This window comes from Canis aureus, chromosome 32 (assembly GCF_053574225.1).
Source record: "Canis aureus isolate CA01 chromosome 32, VMU_Caureus_v.1.0, whole genome shotgun sequence".
Classification (NCBI taxonomy): domain Eukaryota; kingdom Metazoa; phylum Chordata; class Mammalia; order Carnivora; family Canidae; genus Canis; species Canis aureus.
Window position 1 is genome coordinate 42,590,425 of NC_135642.1, and position 22,030 is coordinate 42,612,454.

General features: G+C 52.8%; 1 protein-coding gene across 1 annotated transcript; it reads right to left on the reverse strand.

Moving 5' to 3' along the window:
- Positions 1-4,372: 4,372 nt before the first annotated feature.
- Positions 4,373-10,665, reverse strand: CYP1A1 (cytochrome P450 family 1 subfamily A member 1). Its single transcript, XM_077881908.1, has 7 exons — positions 10,476-10,665; positions 7,090-7,951; positions 6,421-6,547; positions 6,243-6,332; positions 6,026-6,149; positions 5,795-5,881; positions 4,373-5,639 (listed from the first exon to the last, which is right to left on the reverse strand). The coding sequence occupies exons 2-7, from the start codon at positions 7,924-7,926 to the stop codon at positions 5,330-5,332; spliced, it is 1,575 nt and encodes a 524-aa protein (XP_077738034.1). The 5' UTR covers positions 7,927-7,951; positions 10,476-10,665; the 3' UTR covers positions 4,373-5,329.
- Positions 10,666-22,030: the final 11,365 nt, after the last annotated feature.

Below are 22,030 nucleotides of genomic sequence, written 5' to 3' on the forward strand. Positions count from 1 at the left end.
TCCCTGCATGGAGCCTGCTTCTCCCTCTGCCTGTGTCTCTGCCTCTCTCTGTGTCTGTCACGAATACATAGATAAAATCTAATAAATAAACAAATAAACAAACAAACAAATAAATGCTGCTGTAACAAACACGGGAATGCATATATTGAGTTAGTGTTTTTGTTTTCTTCAAATAAATACCCTGCAGTGGATTTACTACATCCTGTGGTATCTTCTATTTTCAATTTTTTGAGGAAACTTCATACTGTTTTCCATAGTAGTTGCACAGGTCATATTCCCACCAGCAGTCCATGAGAGTTCCTTTTTTCTTTTTTAAGATTTTATTTATTTATTAATGAGATACATACAGAGAGAGAGGCAGAGACACAGGCAGAGGGAGAAGCAGGCTCCATGCAGGGACCCTGACGTGGGACTCGATCCCGGTTCTCCAGGATCGGGTCCTGGGTTGAAGGTGGTGGCGAACCGCTGAGCCACCCGGGCCGCCCGAGGGTTCCTTTTTTCCCCAACATCCTTGCCAACACTTGTTATTTTTTGCCTTTTTGTAATAGCCATTGTGACAGGTGTGAGGCGATATCTCATTGTGGTTTTGAGTGGCATTTCCCTGATGATGAGTAATGTTGAGCATCTTTTCATGTGCTTATATTTTTATAGACACTAAAGTATATCATGCTTCCCTGAAAAGACTCAGAAGCCCCCAAATGAGACAAGCACAGATTATTCAGGGGACCTTTCATAACTGATTCCCTCTTCATGTGTGCTCTACCAGCTGCGATTCCCACGGTGGGACTAGTAAAAGTAGGAAAAGTTCAAAGTTTATCACTGACCTATCATAAGTCGTATACGACCACACTTTGCTCTAAACAAGCTAGTCTAAATTTATTAACTAGAGTTGTCAGAGATAATTGTATGGCCCATGATTTCCTCTTAGTCAATTAAGGGGAAATTTGGGTTATAGCAAACACTATTTGCTACATCTCTGTAAATGGTGTAAGACAAAAAGAAAATGCCACTTGACTCTAAAATAAGCCAATTTGGGGCACCTGGGTGGTTCAGTGGTTGAGTGTCTGTCTTTGGCTTGGGTCATGATCCTGGGGTCCTGGGATTGAGTCCTGTGAGAAGCCTGCTTCTCCCTTTGCCTACATCTCTGCCGTTCTCTGCGTCTCTCATGAATAAATAAATAAAATCTTTTAAAAATAAATGACTAAAATAAAATAAAATAGGCCAACTTGATTTGGGAACAATTTTTTTAAAAGATTTATTTGTTTATTTATGAGAGACACAGAGAGAGAGGCAGAGACACAGCAGAGGGAGAAGCAGGCTCCATGCAGGAGCCAGATATGGGACTCGATCCTGGAACTCCATCCCGGAACTCCAGGATCATACCCCGAGCCGAAGGCAAGATGTCCAACCACTGAGCCACACAGTCATCCCAATTTGGAACAATTTTTGATTGCCTGGATTTAATAATCTAGGTTTTTGGTTTCCAGACTATTAAAAGACTTAGTCATTTTGATTCTGATAATTGCCTATGTTACAATTGGCCTGTGTAGTCTGACTAGAATCTTAAGTACTACTAGGACATTATCGGTAGGGCAGCCATTGTCACATCAGATGGACCAAGAACTCATGCTACAACAGAAGAGGGAAAGATGAATTCTAGGTCAATTATAGATGACATTCAGTGGATGTTCTTAATCAGCAAATTTATTTTAATCAGCAAAATCGTGGCAATGATGAAAATCTGGATATAATGGATGATATCCTAAGACCTGACTTTGTCTGCCCTCGATGAAAAAGGAGGACTGAGAAAGAAAGCCCCTGATAGCTGGAAATAATCTGATGCTCACAGCCAGACCTCACTTTTATCACAAGCTGCTCTAATGCTCGCAGGCCCTTTGTTACCCTCTCTGGCTCTCTTCTCACGGAACACCAACCTCATAAAAAGTTATTCTGAGAATGTGATAAAATGAAACAAATAAGGTCACTTTTTGTAGAGGCAGAAGTAGAATTAAGTTAGGGACAAACAGGGCTGGGCAGGACTAGATAGGGGCCATAGAAGCAGGCTTACAAAAATCCCAAGAATGCTGAGGTGTAAGGAAACCAGATTTAAAGGAACAAGCCAGACCACCCTCCCGTATCAGAATGACCACAGGGAGGAGAAAATAGGGAGTTTTGGGGACACCTGGGTGGTTCAGTGGTTGAGCGTTTGCCTTGGGCTCAGGTAATGATCCTGGGGTCCTGGGCTCGAGTCCTCCATTGGACTCTGCAGGGAGCCTGCTTCTCCCTCTATGTCTCAGACACACAGAGAGAGGCAGTGACATAAGCAGAGGGAGAAGCAGGCTCCCTGCGAGGAGCCCGATGTGGGACTCGATCCCAGGACCCCGGGATCATGACCTGAGCCAAAGATGTGGGACTCGATCCCAGGACCCCGGGATCATGACCTGAGCCAAAGACAGATACTCAACCACTGAGCCACCGAGGTGCCCTCAGGGGTAGAATTTAGTGACTTACCAGTTGCACATAACACCCAGTGCTCATTACATCAAGTGCCCTCCTTGTGTAATTCAGTGGACATTAGTATATTCACAAAGTTATACAATCATTTCTACTACCCACTTCCAGGATATTTCCATCACCCCTAAAAGAAACCCCTGCACCTTCCATTCTCCCCTCCCTCCATCCCTGGCAACCACTAATCTACTTTTTTCTCTATAGATTTACATTGTTCTAGACATTTCATACAAATGGAATCATATAATATGTGGCCTTTCGTGTCTGGCATACAAGTTCTTTTTTAAGCAAAAAATAAATCAATACAAGAATGAGCACCAAATTCCTCATTTCCCTATATAAACAGGTTGCTCCAACTAACTTTAGCTCATTCCTGGCAGTAGCCTGAAACTCTTGTTGAGGGGGCTCTATCTCCCCTTGCCAGAAAACAGAGAGTATGAATGGATGTGTGATGGCCATTGCACGATGCTTGAGTTAGAAAGCTAGGCTGGGGCGCCTGGGTGGCTCAGTCAATTAAGCATCTCCTTTTGGCTCAGGTCATGATCAAAGGGTCCTAAGATTGAGCCCCACATAGGGCTCCTTGCTCCACGGGAAGTCTGCTTCTCCCTTTCCCCTGCTTGTGTGCTCTCTCTGTCTCTCTCTCTCTCTGTCAAAATCTTAAAAAGCAAGCAAGCAAGCAAGCTAGGCTGGAGGTCACATCTCAAGATGTGTCGTCTCCCCGTTTCTCCACCAGAACCGCTCCTGGCTTCATGGGTCCAGCCTCTGTCCTTACTGGGCACCACTACTCTGACACCCTAGATGGACAGGGATTTTCAGTGTTGAAATCTGGGCCACAGTCTGCTTGTGGTACCCGATGACCAAAGTCCTCCTTTCCCAACTGTGACCAGCCTTGGGTTCTAGAAAGGCAGCAGGGCCTGAAACGGGCATGAACAGTGAGGAGTAGACCACAGCTTCTGAGCTGAGAACCTCCCTCCTCCCCCCACACCGTGACCAGAGTCTAGCCTATTGGACTTGAGAATCTAACACTGTGAGACCCAAGTAAGACTGGCCTTTATTCTTTTTCTTTCTCTCCTCTTTTCTTCTCTTTTCTTTTCTTTTTTTCTTTTCTTTTCTTTTCTTTTCTTTTCTTTTCTTTTCTTTTCTTTTCTTTTCTTTTCTTTTCTTTCTTTTCTTTCTTTCCTTCCTTCCTTCCTTCCTTCCTTCCTTCCTTCCTTCCTTCCTTCCTTCCTTCCTTCCTTCCTTCTCTTTTTTTAAGATTTTGTTTATTGACTCCAAGCTAAGCTCAGAGCCTGACTCAGGCTCCATCCAATGACCCTGAGATTATGACTTGAGCCAAAGTCAAGAGTCAGAGGCTCAACAGACTAAGCCACCCAGGGGCCCCCTCCCTCTCATTGTTTGAAGAGCGATCTGCCTAAATGTCCTTAAGTTCTTCAGGATCCCCACCCCCACCCCCACCCCCACCACGCAGCCAGCCCCAGCTCTGGGCCTCACCCTCCTGTATATATCCCTCTGGTAGAGCCCTACTCAGAATGAATTGGATGATGTGTTTATAAACTGGCTCCTCCAACCAGTTGGGGAGGCTTTTGAAGGCAGAGACCGTGTTTTATTTGGTTTATATCCCTCCATGCCTAGTCTAGAGGATGTGCTTCGTCAACGTGTGATCAATTTGGGAGGAAGGCAGAAAGAACTAGTCTTTTGCCCCAACTGGATTGTGAGCTTCCCGAGAGTCACAGCTTCACCTCTTCACTGCCTCCTCCTCTTCTTCCTCCGACAGTAAAAACCAATATGAGACTGGGCTCAGACTGGGCATGTAGGGGAGTGATGGATTCATTCAAGATTCAACAAATTTCCACAATAGGACTTCTGAATAATACTTTTATTTAGTTAGCTTAAGTAGATGTTTCTTACACATTTCTGGATACATGGATTAGAATTTTCTCTATTGCACTCAATAAATTGTTCTTAAGCTCTTATATACGATAAATGCAGACATACCAGTACAATGCAGGCTGGATAAAAGCTTCTTGTGTACAAACATTTTTTAATTTAATTTAATTTTATTTTATTTATTTATTTTTTGGTACAAACATTTTATTTTATTTTATTTTATTTTTTTGGTACAAACATTTTAAAAGGCATTTTTACATAGAGCATAGAGACTTGGTCTCTGGTGCCTGAATCTGGGTACTGCCTCCACTCTCTACTCCTCTTGGATTCAAGTCCCCAGCCCCTCCTGGACAGGAACAGGGGCCTTCCAAGGCTAGGAGGCAGCCCTGTTCCTGCCTGCAGGGAGAGCAGAAAAAGGTATCACTGTGTCCCAGAAAGATGTGGTCAGATTGCTCAGCCTTGTTCAAACTGGGAGACCACCTCTGCGCCTCTTCCCTTCACTCTTGCCAGCTCCCAATAGTCAAAGCGATTGGACAGGCTCTGGTGTAGCCTGCTTTGAATGTTTCTCAAACCAGTCAGTCGCCACAGAAAGCCAGCCAGTCATTGGGCTCAGGGGCTTCTAGAGCATTCCCTCGAGGTTTCCAGGGGCTTGAGGACCTCCTAATCCTACCAAGCCTCCTGGCTCAAGCACAGCTCCAGAAGGTCCCATCTGCTCCTTCGTGGCCCTGCTGTGTCCACTGTCTGTGGTCAGTATGCAGAGGAGCAAGTCCAGAGTGGTGGGCAGGCATGAGCCTTCAGGCTTGCCCGCAGCCCAGAAAGCAAAAACCAGCCAGACCAGTATCTGTGGGTTTCAGGCCATAGCTTAGAACACCCCCCTGACCCCGGGCCAGCCCCCTGGCCCGGCCACCCAGACAGGCCAGGTAGACAGAGTCTAGGCTGCAGGGCTCTCAGCCCCCTCAGTGCGCACCCTCACTTGGAAGTGTTCACAGCGGGCGTGCTTCATGGTCAGCCCATAAATGGGGGTCATATCTACCTTTGTGCCCTCTGGCACACTAAATTCCACCTGCTGCAGCAGGATGGCCAGGAAGAGAAAGACCTCCAAGCGAGCGATGGTCTCACCGATGCACTTCCGCTTGCCCAAACCAAAGAGAATCACCTTCTCACTCAGTGCCTTGTTGATGGTGCCATCGAGAGTGAGGAATCGTTCTGGTTGGAACTCAGATGGGTTACCCCATAGCTTCCTGTAATCAGAGAGAGGAGCCGAAGTGGTCAGAAGTGAAGCATCAAGTGGGTTGAACCCCAGCCCAAAAGAGTTGGGGTTGGGCAAGTGGCCCAGAGTCAGCGAGGTCTGAGGCTTGGCAGAGGGCAAAGTTTCCCTTGCCTCCTCTCGACTTACTGGTCATGGTTGATCTGCCACTGGTTCACAAAGACGCAACGTCCCTTGGGGATGTAAAAGCCACTCAGACTCGTGTCTCTTGTGGTGCTGGGGAGGAAGGAAGCCCAGTCAGGCTCAGGACCGCAGGACATCCCCTTGCCTCCCATACATGTCCCTCCCACCAGCCCTGATGGGGTAAATGGACCTGAGGAAGGCCCAGTATCAGACAGCAGGGGATCCATGGGGCTTTACCTATGAGGGATGGTGAAGGGGACGAAGGAAGCATGTCGGAAGGTCTCCAGGATGAATGCCTCCATGTAGGGCAGCTGGGGCCTGTCAGAGAGCCGGGGCTGCCGTGCCCTGCCAATCACTGTGTCTGCAGAACAGAAAGGACCATGTGGATGAAGATGCTGCCCGGAACTTGGCCAGGCCCTCTGCCTTGAGCACTTTAAAGGAAGCTACCACCTACCCAGCTCCTTCTGGATCTTTTTCTGTACATTGGGGTTTGTCACCAAGTACAGGAGGCTCCAGGAGATGGCAGTTGTGACTGTGTCAAATCCTGACCAGGGAAGAACAAAGGGACAAATCAGGCAGTTGGCAGGTTGGGGCAGTTGGGCCCAGGAAAGGCACAATGGGGTAGCTCTTACCAGCTCCAAAGAGGTCCAAGACAACATTAACAATCTTCTCATCAGACAGCTGGATATTGGCATTCTCATCCAGCCTCTTATCCTGACAGTGCTCGATCAGGCTGTCTGTGACATCCCGAATTTGGCCCTGGGCGGGGAAGGCCCACAGGTGAACAAGATGCCAAACCCAGACCTACCTTTCCATCCAGGCCTGGTTCTTCACCATCCCTAGCACCTTGATTCAAGAGATGACCCTCTACCCGAAGGCTGCCATCCCAGCTTCTCATGCCTCTTTAAGGTGATCTCCTGCCTCAGAATACTGGCAGCCCCAGCTCAAGGGACACCCGAGACAGAGGTGTCACCCAGGCAGGCTCTTTACCCTTCTCTCTCCCATGAAGCCGGGAGACCAGCTTTGTAATCCTTTCTGTTCCCCCACATCAGCTGGCCTAGGGTCCCGCACAGACTGGGTGTTCAGTAAATACTGCTGTCTGATGGAAGGAGAGAAAGGCTAATCAAGGAAAAGTTCTATTTCCTTGCCAAGGATGGAGTCTACTCTACCGCCGGCCTCAAAATCCCAGGGTGAAGGCCCCTGAGAGCCCGCCAGACCCCTGAGCCCCCTACTTCTTCGATTATCTCTGACCTGCTGGCCTACACCCCACCACCCACCTATAATCTCCCCCCAGCCTGTACCTTCTCAAACGTTTTATAGTGTTCCTTGACCATCTTTTGCATGAAGCTGTAGAATCTCTTATTCAGGTCCTTGAAGAAATCCAGGGCAGGGTTGGGTAGGTATCGAAGGATGGGAAAGAAGTCCAAGGGGTTCGCAGAGGCAACCCCCTCTCCAAACTCATTACTCAGGTTGACTAAGCTAAGCAGCTCCTGGTCGTCATGGTCATAGCGCTTGCTAAAGCACATGGCACAGATGACGTTGGCCACCGACACCACTATGTATCTACAGGGATCAAAGCGCCCAACCTCTGCCATCTGCTCCTGCAGCCTGCTGAGAAGGACCTCGGCCTCCTTGCTCACATGCTCTTCCAGGTAGCAAGAGCACGAGGAAGCCGGGTCGGAGGCAATGGAGAAACTCTTCAGCGCGTTCTGGGCCAGGCGCCTGCGCGCAGCCCACACTGGTCCGGAGTCTGGGCTGAAGGTCAGGCTTTGGCCGTCGGTCACCAGAGAGAAGCTGTAGAGGTCGGGCCGGCCCTTGAAATCATCCCCCTGGCGCACCAGGGCCTGCCGGATGGTGTCCAGGCCACTGAGCACCAGCACGGGGGTGGAGCCGATGCGGATCTGCAGCACGTCCCCATAACGCTGGCTCAGCCTGGACAGCGCCAGGTGGGGGCTCTTGCCCAAGGTCAGCACGTTCCCAAGGAGGGGCCAGCCCCAGGGCCCCGGTGGACTCTTCAGGCCTTTGGGAAGCCGAGGCTGCCAGGCCTTGACCACCCAGAGTACCAAGCAGAAGACGGTGGAGGCCAGGAGAAGCTCTGAGGCCGAGATGGGGATGGAGAGTCTGAACATGGACATCATCACCAGCGTAGAGACCTCAAGACAGCTGCGGAGACATGGGGTGGGAAGAAAAGGTCAAGAGATCAGATGGAGAGAGATGAGGAATCAGTGTCCTCAAGGGTCAGCATGCTGGTCAAGGAAAGGAGAAAGCTTCCTATCCAGAACAGCTAACACACACGCAGGGGAGGAGGGGACGGGAGAAGCTGCTCGTCGATCTCCAGCTACGTGCCAAGAACTTCACAGCCATTCATTCCATCTTGGCCACAGCCTAAAAGGTAGACTACAGTGAGGTTCAGAGAAGGTAAGTGACTTGCACACGGTCACACAGTCAGGAAGTGTTGGATCCACGCTCCCAACTCAAAGTGTCCAATTCCAGACCACAGCTGCACCAGTCTAAAACAGGGTTTTCCTTAGGGCGCATGGGTGGCTCAGTTGGTTAAGCATCTGACTCCTGATCTCAGCTCAGGTCTTGAGCTCAGGGTCTTAAGCTCAGGGTCGTGAGTTCAAGCCCAGCATGGAGCCCACTTAAAATAAATAAATAAAATAAAACAGGGTTTCCACACATCAGTCTGTGATTTCCCTATAGCACCTGCACTGTTATTTATTTTATGCTTTTCTAAAATCAACCTTAAATCTACCCACTTAGCATCATCCCAAACAAAAACACCTGCGTCAAAGTACAGGTTTGATTTCTTTCCTCCTAACGTATATTAAACACATAGTCGACATGTGTCACCTCCAATTGGCTTGAGCGCTACCCACCACACTTGGGGAATTACAGCCATCGGGGGAACTAGGGATCATGCTCTCCTTTTGCCTTATTTCATGCTTAGGGAAATTGACCTCCAGAGGGGCCACTGACTTGATCAGAGTCACTCAGCCAGGACTCAGACCTCATAGGGAAAGTTCCCTGGGAAGTTCTCAGCTCCTGTCACAGGTACCTCCCTTTGAAGAGTGGTCAGATCAATGAAAGGGAACTCTCCCAGAACTCTCAGTTTTGCACTGCTCCATCCCAGAGTCTAAGGAATCCTGCCAGACCAGACCCTAGGACACGGCAGGGAAGGGACAGGTGACTGGAAGGCCACAGCCTGAGCCACACTACTCAGCCTCAGCTCTCTGAGTTCAGCCACAGGGCTGAAAAGCAGCCAGAGACAAGCTACACTGAGGCTCCTGGTTGTAGAAATCCAGGCCAGGGTTTTTGTTGGGCTCGGTTCTCAATGAATGAAAGGTAGTCAGCTTTTGCCAGTCACCAAAGAACAGAGATAAATGGAAGATTCCCACCAGAACAGGGTTGCAAGAAAATGCTAGACTGGAATAAGGGAAATGAGGAATCAATCCGAATTTAACAGAGGGGAGACAATATTTTCCTCTAGCTTGTTCTAGACAGGGTGTGCAAATTCATGGAGTAGTCTCCTCAAGACATTGGCCTCTAACTGGGGCATCGGCCAGGTGCCAGGGACTGGAGACAGGAGATCTGGCGTTCCATGGCATGGCCTTGGACTTGCATTTCGCCTTTCTGGCTCCAGTTATATCGCTTGAGGGAGTGGAGGGGGGGTATGATCTCTGATTCAAGGGGCTCAGCTAGATCTCAGAAAAGAGAAAACCTAGATCTGACCTGGGGAACCTCCCAGTGTGACCTGTGAGGTTCCCCCACAGGAGAACCATCCGAGATGGGGAGATTATCTGGTTCCTGCCTTGAGTCTATAGCCATCTGTCTAGGGAGGCTGCCTGGAGGAGCTGGATCCCAAAGCACACTCAAGCTCAGGCTCCCTGAGTGAACTAGGGACAAGCAAGCCTTGGGGTGCCATGGTGTTCCCTTCTGCACGCAGGGCACCCCAGGGACCTCCAGCCTTAGCGAGATGGTAGGAGGCCAAGAGAGATGTGACTGGCGAATGTTCAGGGGCGGATAGGCCAGCTCTCGGCAGCCGGCAGTCTTGCACACAGCTTGCCCCCCAGTACAGGTCAGAGGAGGTGGTCGGTGAGGCAGCGAAGGGCCCTGGGCAGTGCCCAGGCCTCCCGTTCAGATCAGCAGCTCCTGTCCTGGCCAGCACATCGTGGCCCTGACAACCCAGGTCTGCGGAGGGGTGAGACAGCTGCGGTAGCTTTTATATAAGGCAAAGTGCAGCTGGTCAGAGCCCAACCTGCCCCCCTCCATCCATGCTGACCACCCAGGGAGAAGCCCCCCTCCTCACACAGCCTGAACAAGGGGCTGCACATCACCCTGGCTTCCCACAGCCCCGTCCTTACCCCAGTCTCCCAGGTGACCCTGATGGGGAGGCCCCAGGGCATTCAGAGAGTCGCTGGGAAGGAAACTGGAGCCTGATGGCTGGAGTCCTTGAAGCTCTAAAATCTAGAATTCTGGCACCAGCTGTGGGGCCTTGGGTAATTCCTTCCTGCCCTTCCCCTGGCCTCAGTCGTCCCACTACGGAGCTGGAGCGCCTGGCCACTAAGGACACTCTTAGTGACCTTTTTGAGTTGCTAGACCAGTGGCCACCTAGGAAAGCTCGGAGGCATCCCGACTTTCTTCCTGTTGGGAGGGAAGGGCCGAGCCAGAAGCCCCCCACACTCACCTGTGGCCGTGAGAAGGTACTGAGCCGGCACGAGCGGTCTCGTAAGCCAGGGACCCCAAGGAAGGAAGGCTCCTAGGAGCTGTCCCCTTCGGGATGAGGGTGAAAGCACTTGTACCTTTATAAGCGGCTCGCGCGCTGGGCCACGCCCCCTGGAGCTGGGACGGGAGGGGCGGCCCCTAGGCGGGAGGTGGGGTGCTGTAGGATGTAGGGGGAAGGAGGGAGGGAATAGGGGGTGAAGGGGTGGGAAGTGGGGGGGGAAGATAGGGTGGGGGACCTCAGAGGGACAGGTAAGAGCCCACTAGGGGATTCCTCATCCAAGTGCCAGCGCGCCAAGGGGTGAGGGCAGGGGACACCTGGACCCCCAGGAGGGCGCAGACCCCAGCTAGGTGGGGATCTGAAGGAGGCGTCCCGGGACAGCCCCAAGACGGGCTCCAGGAAGCCCTGCATCCCCCGCTGCGAGGGCCGGTCGCCCTCTCCCTCCCGGTGCGTCCGCGGGGCGCGGGGCTCGCAGGGGCCTCGGCTCGGGGCTGCGGGCGGGAGGGGAGGGGCGGGGCGGGCGGGCGGCGGCCTCTTCCCCCGGGGACCGGGCCCAGGCTCGCGTGAGAAGTGCGGCGACCCCAGCCCGAGGTCACCGGGCCGGAAGGCCAGCGGCGCCGAAGGGCTGGCTCGCTTCCCCGGGGCCCCCGCAGCCGGTCACCGGGCGAGGCCGGGGTCCCCGAGGCGCAGCCGCGCGGGGCGGGGACGCGCAGTCCGCCGAGCGCCCGCCGCCTCTGGGGAGCCCGGGAGCGCTGGGGGGCTGCGAACCAGGGGCGCCCCGGCCCGGCCCCCAGGCCTGAGGTTCCCTCCAGGCTGCTGGGGTGTGAGCGAGTCTGCGGGCCGGAGAAGTGGGGCGACGAGTGGGGCTGTGCGGCGGCGGGCGGCGGGCGGCGGAGGAGGGGGACCCCCGGGCTGGGGGGCGGGGGGGCGCCCCGGGGCGAGGCCTCCCCGCCGGTGCGCAGCCCGGGGCAGAGGTCACGCGGCCCATCCCCGCCGCACCTGGCCGGGGGCGCGGTGCCCGGGAGTTGCGTGAGAAGGGCCCGGGGCGGGCGCAGCCACCCGGACTCCCCACCTCGGTCCCGGCGCTGTCACGCGAAGTTGGGGGGGGCGGGGGCGGGGCTCCCATAGGGCCGGGCTCGGGGCGTGGGAGGAACCGCCCGGCTCCGCGGGGCGCAGCTGGAAGGGGGGGCGGTGCAAAGGGCCCAGCTTTGCGTGCGGAGCCAGGCTTTGGCCCGCCAGCGGGAGCCCGCGCGTGTCGTGTGTGAGTCCCACGCGTGCGGCAGGACACGCAGCCCCAGGCCTGCCCCGCCCTCCCGGGAACGCGCCGCTTGCTCCAGCTGCGCCCCAGCCACCCGCACCACCGGGGCTCCCCGCCTGCTCCCCCGCTCGGCGAGGACACCCCAGGACACTTGCACCCGACCAAAAGCCGGGGCTCCGAATATCTTCCAATCGCCTGCTCCGCGCCGGGCGCTGTTCTGGATGCGGGCGATTGATCGAAAAGTGAACGAATCTGACGCGCGTCCTGCTCCCGTGGAGCTCCCGCTGGGGACGCGAGGGGGCGGCGGTGAGCGGATAAGGCGCGGGGAATGTCGGAGCCGGAGAGGCGCTTTGGAGAGAAATGAAGGAGAGAAAGGGTAGGAATCACCGTGGGGAAAATTGCAGCTCAACGCAGGGTGCTCAGGGGCGCCTGGCTGGCTCAGGTGGAGCAAGTGACTCTTGATTTCCAGGTCATGAGTTCAAGCCCCACCTTGGGTGTGGAACCTACTTTGAAAAACTTAGGGTAGTCAGAGAAGGCCTCGCTGAGGAAATGAGCGGACGCAGGAGTGTGGAACCAAGACTCAAGGCGAACAAACACCTGGAAGCAGAGGAAGCAGCAAGTTTAAAGGCCCCTAAAGGTGGTCCTTGGGTCGGACAAGGAAGGGAGAAGCACCCGGGGCCCTGGAAATGCGCAGTCTTCTTGTGACTGGGGGTTTCTCCTAGAATTGAGGGTCCCCTTCGCAGGGTGCAGAGAGCACCCCGCAGAGAAACATCTTCTCTGTGTGAGATCGCATTGTGGGGTCTGGGGCAAGGAAGATGACTCTGGCTCTAGTGCTGAGAGTACACCTTGTGGAGGAAGCCTTTCTCCACCCTGACATCTGTCCAGCCCTGCCGCCACATCCTCCGTTCAGGATCCCATCATTGCTCCCTAGGGTCAAAACAGCCTCCAAACCTGGTTCCCACTTGCCTGTCACTCCCTCCAACTCCTTCTCAAGCCTGTGGTATCCACAGTGGTCCTTTCCAAAATGGAAAATGTCACACACACACACACACACACACACACACACAAAGGAAAACGTCATTCTATCACAACCATGCCCCTTCAATAGTTTGCATCTGAACAAAGCCCAGAATCTTCGACAGAACCTACCAGGCCTGATCACCTCTACCTATTACTACTACTACTACTACTACTACTACTACTACTACTATTACTTCTTCTTCTTCTTCTTTTTCTCCTTCTTCTTCTTCTTCTTCTTCTTCGTATCACACTTTTTATTTCTATTTTATTTTATTTATTTATTTGAGAAACAGAGCACACAAGCAGGGGAACAGACAGAGGGAGAGATAAAAAACAGACTCCTCACTGAATAGGGAGCCTGGGATCCCGACCTGAGCTTAAGGCAGCCACTTAGCTTAACCAACTGAGCCACCCAAGAGTCCCACCACTTCTACTTCTAATCTCCCCTATTTTATTTTATTTTATTTTTAAAAAAGATTTATTTATTTATTTATGATAGAGAGAGGCAGAGAGAGACACAGGAGGAGGGAGAAGCAGGCTCCATGCCGGGAGCCTGACGTGGGACTCGATCCCGGGACTCCAGGATCACGCCCTGGGCCAAAGGCAGGCGCCAAACCGCTGAGCCACCCAGGGATCCCCTCTCCCCTATTTTAAACCTCAGCTAAGGGGCAGCTGGGTGGCTCAGTCAGTTAAACCATCCAACTCTTGATTTTGGCTCAGGTCATGATCTTAGGATGTTGAGATCAAGCCCTGTGTGGGGCTCCTGGCTCAGCAGGGAGTCTGTTTGAGAGTCTCTCTCTCCCGCTACCCTGTCCCCCAGGACACTTGCACTCACTTTCTCTCCCTTTCTCTCTTTCCTTAAAATAAATAAATACATCTTTAAAAAAAAAAAAAAAACAATAAATAGGAGAGCCTGGGGGGCTCAGTTGGTGTCTGCCTTCTGCTCAGCTCTGAGATCCTGCTCAGCAGAGAGTCTGCTTCTCCCTCTGCCTCAGCTCTTCCCCCCTCCTTGACCTCTCTCTCAAATAAATAAAATCTTGTAATCAATCAATCAGTCTCAGCTAAAACGTCACTTCCTCTGGGAAGCCTCTACCCCCCCAAATCCTCCCCACAGCTATTTCAGTATCTCCTGATCTATGTTTCCATAGTTACTCCTCCCTGGTAACTCTCAGGGCTCTTGACCCTTGTGATGACTTCAACCCTACCTGTCATTTTTCCTCGAAGCCCTAACACAGAAAAACACCAACCTGGGGGAAATAGATTGATAAGCAAAGCCTTTGCAAGATATTAATGATTGGTCAAGGAGTTAAATCCCCCGGGTGATGCTGAGCTGCCCCAAGTGCTGATACTATGATAGTGGAATTGAGGCAACAAAACAGGCAGGAGACAAGGGAGGTATCCACCTCTGCATCTCTGGTTTAGCCTGAAGAGCTTCGTGGTCCCCAAGAGAAGTCTGTCCTTCAATCTCCATTGGAGCTAGAGCCGCAGAGAATAGAAAATACACATGGAAATTGTGGCAAAGAAGCCAGGAGCAAGGCCTCCCTCCCAGATCCCTCTCCTATTCTGCAGCCTAGTCCTTGGCTTCCCAGAGTCCCCACCTATGCCCTAGCTCTAGAGAACTGTGGCAGCCGGCTCCTCAGGGCTGGAAGGTCATCTGCTAGGGCTCCTGACCAGGGACCCAGCAAACTCCTCTTGGTAGAAGATGCTTTGATCACATACTCTAAGGGGCTCTTGATCCCCAAGAAATTCATTAGCTGATTAAGCCGATTTCTCTCCCACTTCTCAGGCAATTTGAGCTAAAGAGACAGATGCCAGAAAAGAGAAGGCCCAAGGACATGTGGCAAACCAGACTCTAGAACTCTGGCCCCTTACGTCCCGGCCAGGGCTCTACCCACCATGATTTATCATCTCAGACTACCAGCGCTCCAAAGGTGGACAGGCTCAGCCCCTGGGTCAGGGCCCCCCATCTCCCCATACTCCTGGACGAGAGTCTGGTGCACTGGGGTTACGAGGGGCATTGCACTCCTCATCAGTAAGCCCTGTCTCAGGGAACAGCCCCCAAGACAACGGGGCCTCCAAATCACCAGGCAGAGAAGGAGGGAGGCAGGCAGGAGGTTAGAGGGCCTTGGCGTGGAGCTGAACAGCCCATCCTGGGTCAAAGTTCTCATGCCTTTGCGTGAGAAGACTTTTGGCTAGGATTCCCTGGCCATCGATCAATCTGCTGCCAGGAACATGGGGGCAGCGGGGCAGCAGGGCAGCAGGGAAGGGAGAGGGCTCGGGGCTGAGGGTCTTGGCCCAACCAAGAGTGTTTGGTCAGCACTTCGGAAGGCGGTGGGGGGGTGGGGAGGCATGGAGAGACAGCAAGAGCCACAGCAAACCCCTGTCCCATGGCGGAGATGGGACTCACACCCAAACATAGCCTGTGCCTAATTTGGAAATGCTCAGGAGCTGTGAGAAGGCTGAGACCCTGGGGTGGGCGCAGGTAAGGGGCTCAGCAGGATAGGCGGACTAAGAAGGGTATATGGGGGCATTCCTGGCCTGGGGAGAGGGCGCAGCACTGAAGGGCAAGGCAGCGGGAGGCCGGCTGAGGCTGGGGGGCAAGACAGGGGTGTGAGCAGATGTGGAGAAGTGGGACTTGCTTCCCAGGGTGTCTTCAGCCTCCACCACCCCCGAGCTCTGAACCCTGAGCACTTCCCCTTCCTACCTGCGCCCAGACAGCCAGGGAGATCCAGTTTGCTGGAGCCAGGGCTCCTCTGGGGGAGCGCCTCTGGCTCTCTGGCACGTGGCTGCTAGAGTTAGGGTTGACAACACTTTGTCAAGATAGTCTTTGTCTAAGCCTGTTGAACTGGTATAATTATTAAAAGCGCCTTCTTTCCCTCTTGAGGGAGTCCTGGCTTAGACAATACATCATATAGTTGCCCAGTGCTAGTGGCTGTCTGAGGGGCTTTGCGTGCCCAGCATCCATTCTCTCTTCCTCTGGCAACATCACTTGGAATGTCCTTTGGGGACCCCCTCACTCCTACTCTCAGCCAGGCGGTTTGCAGGAACTGGCCCCGCCCCAGGCTATTAGGCTAGCTGACCCAGGCCGGGCCAATGAGAACCTCCAGAGATTTTTATGAAATTGTTGGAAAAGAGTTCTCTTTTTGCCAGGGGTGGCTAAGCTGGTTAGAAAATAAGTCTGGGGCTACCAGTGGCCATTTTTAAAGAAGGCCTACGTTCAAATGACGCCCATTCAGGGGAAAGCAGAGCTGGGAGATGAGGGCAGGGGAACAGAGAAAGAATTGATGACCTTGGGCACCTAGATCCCGTTATTCCAGAAGCCAGGAAACGCACCCATAGAACATCTCTGGTGTATGACTCCACATCACTACCACCTCCTTTTTTCCTTCTTCTTCACCTCTTCCTCTTTCCCTTCTTCCTCCACCGCCTCTTTTTCTTCTATTAGGATTTGGGGTTGAGGACTTAAAGCTGAAGAATCATAACCGAAACCTGCCTGCCAGAGAGCTCTCTGAGTGATTACACCTCAGGCCTTGGGGCACTGGGGTGGCTCCGTCGGTTAGGCGTCTGTCTTTGGCTCAGGTCATGATCTTGGGGTCCTGGGATCGAGTCCCCACATTGGGCTCCCTGCTCAGCGGGGAGTCTGCTTCTCTCTGTCCTTGATCTCTCTCTCTCTCTCTCTCATATGCTCTCCCTAATAGATTCATAAAATCTCTAAAAAAAGAAAAACCGCAGCCCTTGAGGCTGACCCTAAGATATCCTGAACAGTGGGGTGGAATCCTAAGAAGTTATTCCTAATCACTTCCATTGGCCTGTCCCTGTGCCAAAAATGCCACCATCGACATCACTGGGGGAGGCTAATTCTTCTCCAGAAGCCCCTGTGACAGTGTTGAGGAGCTCTTGGCTGGTGAGTGTCTGGAGAGAACCCACATATGAAGCAGAGGCCATCAGATGAGTGTGTGCCCCTCAATGTACTGGGAGCAGAGCTCAGTGCCCCATTGGCTGGGGGATGCCCTGGGAGGGAAGTGGCCGTCTCCAAGTTCCTCATGCCCCAATTTGCTCCCACAGCTCCTAGCTGAGGAAAAGATACCATTCTCTTGCCAAGTTCGGGATGGAACAAGTTGAAGTTTTCAGAAAGAAGCTTTTGTGGAATCTTGGGGGAAGCAGTCCTTATGATGGCCTGCCAGGCCCTTCCAGATGTGGCTCCTATTAGCTCTCGGACCTTATCTGGCTCACTCCTCTCTAGGCGCAATAGCCTCCTTGGTGTTCCTAAGACACTCCAGGCAAGTCCCTGCTTATATTTGTCAGGGTCAGTCCTTTCAGGAAACAGGGGGCTCCCCTCGAATTGGGTCATTTAAGAGAGTTTAATAAAGGGACCATTTGCAAAGGTATGAGCAAGATTTAGAGAAGCCAGCAAGGGACAATGCAGCACCGCAGGGTTAGCAACAACAAGGCCGGATTTGATAAGGGAAAGGAGCAGAAGACAGACCACAGGGAAGGAGGCTACGGAGAGGCTACACAGAGGGAGCTGGGGCCTTCAGTAGAGAATTGCAGCTAACATGCAAAGACCCTGCAAGGAGAGAGCCTAAGCACTCTGACCTCACTCTAGTCATGCCCTCTGATGTCCTGCTGGTAACTTCCATGAACCCAACTGAAAGCCAGAGAGCAAGGAACCAGTTCTTGTAGCCCACGAAATTCAGCCTCCGGGACCAAGGGTAGAGAACAGTGAAGAGTAGGTCTGGAAGGGTAAGTGGGAGATATCCAGCACTCTGCCTCAGGACCTTTGCACTTGCTGTTCCCCCTCCCCCTGGAAGCTTTCTCCCCAAATCTTCATGTCTTACTTCCTCATACATGGTTTTTGTTTGTATACTTACAAACTTCAAATATACTATATATTTTATTATGTAGTGTATAGTCTATTTCCCTCGACTAGAATGTAAGCTCCAGCAGAGGGTGGACTCTTTTCTCTCTTCTCTCTCTCTCTTTTAAAGATTTTATTTATCTATTTGAGAGAGAACACAAGCCAGAGTAGGAGCAGAGGCAGAGGGACAAGCAGACTCTACTCTAAGCACAGAGCCCAATGAAAGGCTCGATCCCATAACCCTGAGATCATGACTGGAACCCCAAGTCAAGAGTCAGATGTTAGCCAACTGAGCCACCCAGGTGTCCCCTCTTGTCCGTTTTGATCAATGCTTCATCAATAGCAAACTGGCACATTGTGGATGCTAAATGCATATCTGTTAAATACATGGAATGGAAACATGCTAAATCCCCAAATAGAAAAATACATTTTAAAAAAATCTTTATTTATTTATGATAGTCACAGAATGAGAGAGAGAGAGAGAGAGGCAGAGACATAGGCAGAGGGAGAAGCAGGCTCCATGCATCAGGAGCCCGACGTGGGATTAGATCCCGGGTCTCCAGGATTGCGCCCTGGGCCAAAGGCAGGCGCCAAACCACTGCGCCACCCAGGGATCCCATAAAAATACATTTTAAAAAAAGATTTTGTTTATTCATGAGAGACACACAGAGAGAGAGAGAGGCAGAGACACAGACAGAGGGAGAAGCAGGCTCCGTGCAGGGAGCCCAATGCGGGACTTGATCCCAGGACCCCAGGATCATGACCTGAACCAAAGGCAGATGCTCAACCGCTGAGCCCCCCAGACGTCCCCCCACATCTATTTTTAAATAACAGAGGCCCAGTGAGATTCTGGGTCTCTATAGGCAGGGCAACAGGTCCCAGATGGCCACCCGAAGGATTCCCCACGCAGGCCAGATCCTTTCTTCAGCACCTGCTCGGTCAGTCATGTCGCTCCCAGAAGACAGGCCATGGGCACAGCCATCCTTGAGAAGCTCCTCCCAGCCTGGCCCAGAGCAGGGGTCCCAGCCTACCCGGGCTTCCCTCCCGTCCAGGGCCAGCAGCTGGCAAGGCGCGAGGCTGACCACATGGCCCTGATCACCGGAAGTCCTCGGTCTCTTTCGGTGTCAAGGCCTCCCGGCTCCTCTCGACGGGCTGCAGTCGAGCCCCCCCAGTGATCCGCAGGGGGCAGGCTCTGGGGCGGCCCTCAGCAGACGCGCTCTGCGGGATTGGGATGAGACCCCCATGTTTTGACAGGTGGGGACCGGCTGGGAAGGTGCAGACCCTGGGACGCTGCACAGAGAGGGCTGGTGGGGGGGAAGGGGCACGGGGTGCACACGGCTCTGGGCTAACTCTAGAGCACGTGCAGAGGAAGGCAGCCCTTCTTTTTCCTTTTGCTCTTCTTCCTTCAATAGCAACAGATATGATTAATTTAGGCCCATATTATAGGTCGGAATTTGGCTAATTCTACTCAGGTTGGCAGGTGCCTTTACTGCTGGGGAATGTTTGCCAAGCCAGTGAATCGTAAAAACAGTCGTGCAGGGAGATGTTTGACTTGCTGGAGGGCATGTTTGGCAGGCTCCGGGGCATGCTCCGCCCAGCTGGAGATGCCCTTTTATGCATAAACACAGAGATTAGCTGAGAGCGAAAGCTGCATCCTCTCATCAAAGCAAGGCCTCTGCTTTGTCAGCCAAATGCTCCTGGATGACCTCCCACTGTCTCTGCCCAGGAGGTCGTCTCTTTCAGTCCTAGGGGGGCACAGCCTGGTGCCCCACCAGCCGATGCCAGACTACTCCACCAACTTAGGAACCGAACCCTTTCTCAACTGCCCCACCCCTGGTAGACACCCGATGCTGTTCCCCCCACGTTTGGGCTCTCTTCTTCCTCACACCCTCCCCACCCCCAGTTTTGTGCAAGGATCCTCCATGTTCCCTCCCCAGCCCCCAGCCTGACCTAATGTGTCCTGGCTGCTCTGAACCAGTCATGGCAGCCCCAGTTGCCTTGCTGGTGATTAGATTAAACTCAAATGTGTGATGGGATTCTGGCCAATGACCTGTAGAAGAAATCTAGTTGGTGATAGGAATGTGGTTAAGAAAGACAGGTTAGGGCGGCCCGAGTGGCTCAGTGGTTGAGCGTCTGCCTTTGGCTCAGGGCGTGACCCCGGGATCCTGAGATCGAGTCCCACGTCGGGCTCCCTGCATTGAGCCTGCTTGTGTCCTGCCTCTCTCTCTGTCCTCAAGAATAAATAAATCTTTTTTTTTTTAAGACAATTTTAAAAAAGAAAGAAAGACTGGTTAAGGATAGCAGAGTATCACAAAACCTTCAGAAAGAGAGGAGAACGTTTTGTGGACCATTTTTATGTGTGATACTAGGTCCAATCGAGCTGGCTGCCAAGGGGGCCACTGCTCTTCCTATGGGTGCTGGGTCCGGGACAGTGGCTGCACTATTGGCGGGAAGACAGAGGCTCCCAAGAGCCTGAGAAGGTCGACCGCACCCCCCACCCCCCTCACCCCCCGCCCCAAGCCTCATGGCCTGCAAGAGACAGAAGCCAAGAGCTAGAGGTGTGGTGGAGAGAGACGGAGATTCTGCTTGAGTTTTTATTGCCTAGAGTAAAAAATAAGGAATGGCTATCTGCGTCTGCCAGGGTGGGGCAGCTGAGCAAGGGTTCCCGAGTGGGTTGAGCGGCCCGTCGCTGGGGGGGCAGCCAGGCTGCGCCGATAGGTCTGAATGGAACCACCTCCCTGAAAGAGACTGCGGGAGCCCACTCAGGAGCTTTTGGCTGACAGTATTTTTTGTTTGTTTGTTTACTAAGAGCAATTTTACTACAGCTGGGACCAAATGCTTTCTGGAACACATTCGTGATTGTTTACTGAAAACCACAGGACGGACAGGGCAATTCCCTTAATGAAAAAATACTTCAGAGCAAGCTATTCTGAAAACTGAGGTCACCTGGGACAACTTTCAGGAAAAGCGGCTTCACTCTTAAAAGGGATACATGGCAAGAGGTGCAGTCTTGTCCCTCTGGCTCTTGTCATGTCTGAATGTGATGGCTGGAGCTGCAGCAGCCATATTGTGACCAGAGGGAGACAGCTGGGGCAAACAGCCGATGTTCCCAGGATGGTGGACCACAGATTTGCAGAGAACCAATGTGTTATTAGGGTCCTCACAGGAAATAAGATCCATTCAGACTGAGTCATTGGGGAGAGTTTAATAAGGAGACTATTTACAAAGGTGTGGGCAGGTGTAGAGACACCAACACAGGATAGTGCAGTGCCATACAGTTAGGAACAGAGAGGACGCCTCGCTATCTTAGGCCTGAAGGGACAGAAGAAGGAGGTGTTTCCAGGACCAGAGACAGATTAAGGAGAGGAGGACGGCCTGGCCGGAGCTATGACCTACCAGAGTGACTGGGACGTGTGGAGAAAAGATACCCCGGGCTCATTCTCTGGACCCGCGCATCTCATGCTAGTGTCTCCCGTTGACTAAACCAACAAGAAGGGGGATCCCTGGGTAGCGCAGCGGTTTGGCGCCTGCCTTTGGCCCAGGGCGCGATCCTGGAGACCCGGGATCGAGTCCCACATCGGGCTCCCGGTGCATGGAGCCTGCTTCTCCCTCTGCCTGTACCTCTCCCTCTCTCTCTCTCTCTCTCTCTCTCTCTCTCTCTATCATAAAGAAATAAAAATTAAAAAAAAAAATAAACCAACAAGAAGCCAGAGGAGGAGGTTGCCCACCGATACAGTCTGCAGGGATCAGCCTCTCAGTGCCCAGAGACGGGGGTCGGGTGGACCTGGAAGACAAAGAGGAGGTGCAGAGCGCCTGCGATGATCTCATTCATCTGACTGCCTGCTTGTGTGTCAGTCTCCTCCATGAGGGCGGGGCCTGTCTTGTCCACAGCTCTAAGTCTTCTCCTAGAACAGGGACTGGCAGCTTAAGTTATGCTCAAAGAATATGGCCAAACATCTGCTGGCGACAGGCACTGCCCTAAAAACTGAGCAAACGAGAACACTGTTTGCCTCAAGTTGTCCAGTCTAGAGAGCGAGAAGGAAACCAAGCAATATGACATGAGAGCGAGTCATGCCCCAAAGAGGAGGATCTGAGCCAGAGGAAGGGGTCAGGAAGGCCCAGAGGAGGTGGGCTGGGAGCTGAGGTTTGGAGGATTTGCTCCACAGGAAAGATGGGAATCCTTCGTCATTGATGCATCCCCTTGCCACAGTATAAGTAAGCATTTCTAACCTGGAAGCAATCCTGGAGGGTGTTTGTTGGCAGGGGAAGGTCAGGAGGAGGGTAGGGTGCTCCAGGCAGAGGGAACAGCATATGTGAAAGCCCAGAGGCAGAAATCTGGAGGAATAAGAAGCTGCTCGCTTCAAATGTTGGGAAAGCTGGCGG